The sequence below is a fragment of the Halyomorpha halys genome, unplaced genomic scaffold, assembly GCF_000696795.3.
Source record: "Halyomorpha halys isolate HHAL.00 unplaced genomic scaffold, Hhal_1.1 Scaffold223.1, whole genome shotgun sequence".
Taxonomy (NCBI): domain Eukaryota; kingdom Metazoa; phylum Arthropoda; class Insecta; order Hemiptera; family Pentatomidae; genus Halyomorpha; species Halyomorpha halys.
This window is the reverse complement of record NW_027115445.1, coordinates 672,773-676,937: the sequence shown is the minus strand read 5'-3', so window position 1 is coordinate 676,937 and position 4,165 is coordinate 672,773. Positions and strand designations below refer to the sequence as shown.

Sequence of the window (4,165 nt, the reverse complement as noted above, 5' to 3'; positions counted from 1 at the left end):
GGCGCCATAGACCCAAATCCCAAGCCCATCTCCTCTCCGCTATCTTTGATATTTACTGATCAATCCAAAATAATCGATTTTGTTACAATCGATCCGCTTTATTTGCCATGGTTTGTGATGCGAACAGTCTATTGACAATTGTTATGTTTTTCTATTTCATGTTTGATTTTTCTTTTTCTATAATTACTGTATAGAAACAATAAAGGTTGAAAAACTTCAGTCCATCTTAACACAAACAACCCAACGAACACTTTGGAAGGATGTCCACCGCCATCTTTCTTGTTTAAAAAACCAACGTATTTCTTTTAGACAAAGAAAACTGGTTAGCTTGCTTTTTAATTTAAAATATCAAATAACAATATTAAAATTATACATAAAATAAAACATATCAAAACCCTTTATACATCAAAATATATTATTTACTCAAAAAGAGCATATTACAATATATATATATATTTAATACCAGATGCAGTAGCTTAAGCAAATATTTAGGCTTTAATATAATATTTAAGTGAATATTACTTAACAAACACTTCTTTAACTAATTGATTCCGCAGAAATGTCACATGGGATATTTTAACTAATAGTGCATGTCTCTTTTTTTTTAATAACTGATTCAATTATAATTATCGAAGTAATTATAAAATAATAGTACTATTTCTTATAGCATCGAATACCATAAAATCTTCAATTATTATGCAACTTAATTGATTTATTTCAATTTCTGTTTTCTGTTGTTTTTTATTATCTTTTTAAAGAAAAAAATCACCACATTCATCCGTAGTAATAATAAATAAAAAACTTAAGACAAACGTTATTATATTGAAAATATAATTTACCATGTAAAGGAGAAAAACTAATTCGCAACAGCAAAATGATAGTGTGCAGTGAATCATCCACAAATGTCTACCATTGAGACATGAGACATATACAGGGTATGGTACATGCGTTGGCCCCTGCATTTAAAGAAGCCTGTAAGCCCGCACAAACATTCAGTATTGTGGGTACAGTATACCATGCCCCTTTTCCATTTATAATTTATATAATACTTATGTAATATACAGGATTTATCATAATATAACCTAATAAACGTATATATTACACTTATTTATAATAATATATATGTTATATAACACTTATATAACTTGTATAATACATTGAGTAATTATAACAACTTGAAATTTAAGGGGAAAGACACAATTGAATGGGATCTAGTAAATAATAAATCAAGCCATTATGTTGAAAGAGACAGACAGAGTTTCCTAAGGTGGACACTTTTCCTGATTTGACATTTACCAGGAATCTCATTAGACAGTGCATGTCATTTGAATCAAACTTCTTATAAAAGAGACTTCTTTGTTTCTTTTACAAAACTAATAATATAAAACAATGCCTAATGTATTTTACCATACCTATTGTTATAATATTAGGCAATTCCATATTCAAGTGTGTGTTCTACAAATATACCCAAAGAAGGAAAACAAATATTCAGTTAATTTAAATTCAGACGAATATAACTTTCATTCTATAGCAAACTTATTCCTGATAATATCGTCAGTGGTATGCAAACCTTTGAATACTTCGATTCAGTTGACATCGAGTTTATTGCCTTGAGAAAACCATCTGCAAGCAGATCTTCATTAGGAAAATAAAGGACTCCTGGACCACCGTGGTCTACAAAGTTTACAAAAACCAAGTCATCGGGACCACTAGAAAAGATTAAATACTAAGTTACAACGGATATGATATCATGTAAAAATAATAATAAAACAATACCTTTCAATAACTCTGCCACTTCCTATACCCCTCATGGCAGTTTTGTTCCCAGTCAGAACATTTAAAAAATTTTTGGCAGTAACATCCTATAGAAAAAAGAAAACAAGTCAACTTATTTATATATTCACTGCTAAGACAGCAAAAACTATGATATAATAAAATTTCTAATTTTTTAATAAAATTAATAAAGTATATTTGTTTAGATAATATAATAACAATTAATTGATCAAATGATATGATTCAATCTTTATTGCATTTTTTTAAATTGTTTCATTCATATTTTATTACTGTCAATAATATTGATAATTAAATATTTCAAATTTATTAAATTTCGACATTAATAGTTTAAGAACGATGCGGGTGTTGAACGCATGATACTTCTAAAAGATTCTGTTATTTAAGGAGAACTCAAATATTTTATTTAATTACTCAATTACTCTTATTTATAAATTTTTTTAAGAATATTTCATTGTAAAAATTATTTATATTTTTCATAAAAAAAAAAATATATTTATATCATTCATGTAAAAAATGACGAAGGAAAAGTTTTTGGTTCTGCCAGGTTTGAAAAAAGTAATCAATCTAAAACATCAAAGAGTTTACCTTGCAAACCTGTAATTGAATTCATATAAACATATTCAGTAAAATATGAATAATTTTCGTTATGCTGTCGCCTTTCATTATTTTTTTATTTCTTTATTACCAATTATTTTTATTTCTTTATTCTCTATCAATTATTTTTTTATTTCTTTATTACCAAAACTGTGGGATCCAGTTATCTAGAAGGATCTTTTTAAAGAGTATCATGACTAAATAATGAGGAACAATGTCCTTGAGAAGCATAAAAAAAGACATTGAATGTTCAATAGTCCAGCTAGTCTATGATATTTCTTCCACTATCTTAATCCCTGTTGATTTCAATATCAATATCCTTTATGTATTTCGGCCAAATCTTTCAGCCAAAGATACTTTTATTTGGTTTCTTACCCTACCATTTATCACCCAATTTTTATCCTTTAAATATGGCCGATTTGATCATTATATCATTGATTCTCAATACAAAATCCTAATACTTTCTCAACATCAGTTTTTATTTTTCATGTTTCACCTTTCATACCATCCCCTATGGAAGCCTCATACTTTTGGCAATCTGTGGGGCCCAGTAATCCGGAAGAATATTTTTCGAGAGCATCGTGACTAAATAACAAGGAACAATGTCCTTGAGGAGAATAAAAAAAATTGTTGAAATCATCAAATCAACTTACCTTTCCAGTGAAATCTTTCGGCACACCTTTGTAGACATCTGGTCCGCCCGGATAATTGATTATCACACCAGGAGTTGGATTACTAAAACAAAACTAAGATTTAATTTTTAAAAAAATAAATAAAATATAGCAACACGAATCATACTTTTGATTTAAGGCAATATCGTCAGACATCATTACAATGATGTTCTCATCGGGGATTCCATTACTGTGCAGAATTTGGTAAGCATGGCAGATATCGGCCTGAAATTAAAAATTGGAAGATTTCAAATTTTATGTTAAAAATTTGTAAATTTTTTCAGTATATAAAAAATAATCCTTTTTTTTCTCACCCTTCTACTAATTTTATTATTTCAAAACAATAATGAAATACAAACTTTTTTGTCAGATGCACCACTATTTAAGCAAGCGATATGTTTAAAAATTTAGACAATTTTAAGCAATTATAATTAAATGTGAAAATTCAAAACATAAGTTAGCACTTTAAAGTTCTAGAAATATTTGTCTTCTAGTACTTTTTCTATAATAATTGCATGGAAAAAAAGTACAGTGCGTTACAAAAGTAGTATCAATTCATTTTAAATTATTTAAAATATAAAAATTTGATATATTTCTTAAGCTAGGAGAATATATATTTCACATAGTACAAATTAATCTTTAAAACAATTAAAAATTGCATTCTTGGTTTGAATTAGATTTACGTAGTAGTTTTTAAAACATTTTTATTGTATGTTAAGTAAAAAATTTATATTTTTGTTTGTTTATTTTACACCAATTCTTACTCATATTCTTTTAGATTATTCCGACATTATATCATAATTCATAGTTCCGTTTATACCGTAAGTTACTGTATAGTAACCTAAGGCTCTATAAATTTATTTATAATTCTTTTTAGTGGAAGATTATTGATTGACCGTGTGTAAAGATGAAAGGAATATGGTCCGGGTGCGGTCAAAAAAACTCAAATAGTAGAATATACTATTTTATTGAGCCAACGTTTCGCCCCACGTTGCAGGGCTTCGTAAGAGCTAAAAAATATACAAACACATATTTACAAAAAGAAAACAAAAACATAAGTGTAAAATAACAGGGGTATAAAATGTAAAAAAGTAAGATATAATAAG

General features: G+C 27.4%; 1 protein-coding gene across 1 annotated transcript in view; it reads right to left on the bottom strand.

Annotated features, from left to right (window-relative positions):
* LOC106679842 (legumain) overlaps nt 1–4,165 on the bottom strand; it is a 13,359-nt gene that overhangs the window by 6,461 nt on the left and 2,733 nt on the right. The window contains exons 2-5 of the mRNA XM_014419211.2: nt 3,187–3,284; nt 3,042–3,123; nt 1,777–1,862; nt 1,571–1,709 (exon numbers count right to left, since the gene is read on the bottom strand). Of these exons, the coding sequence (XP_014274697.1) occupies nt 1,571–1,709; nt 1,777–1,862; nt 3,042–3,123; nt 3,187–3,284 (405 nt within the window). The remainder of the gene's footprint in view (nt 1–1,570; nt 1,710–1,776; nt 1,863–3,041; nt 3,124–3,186; nt 3,285–4,165) is intronic.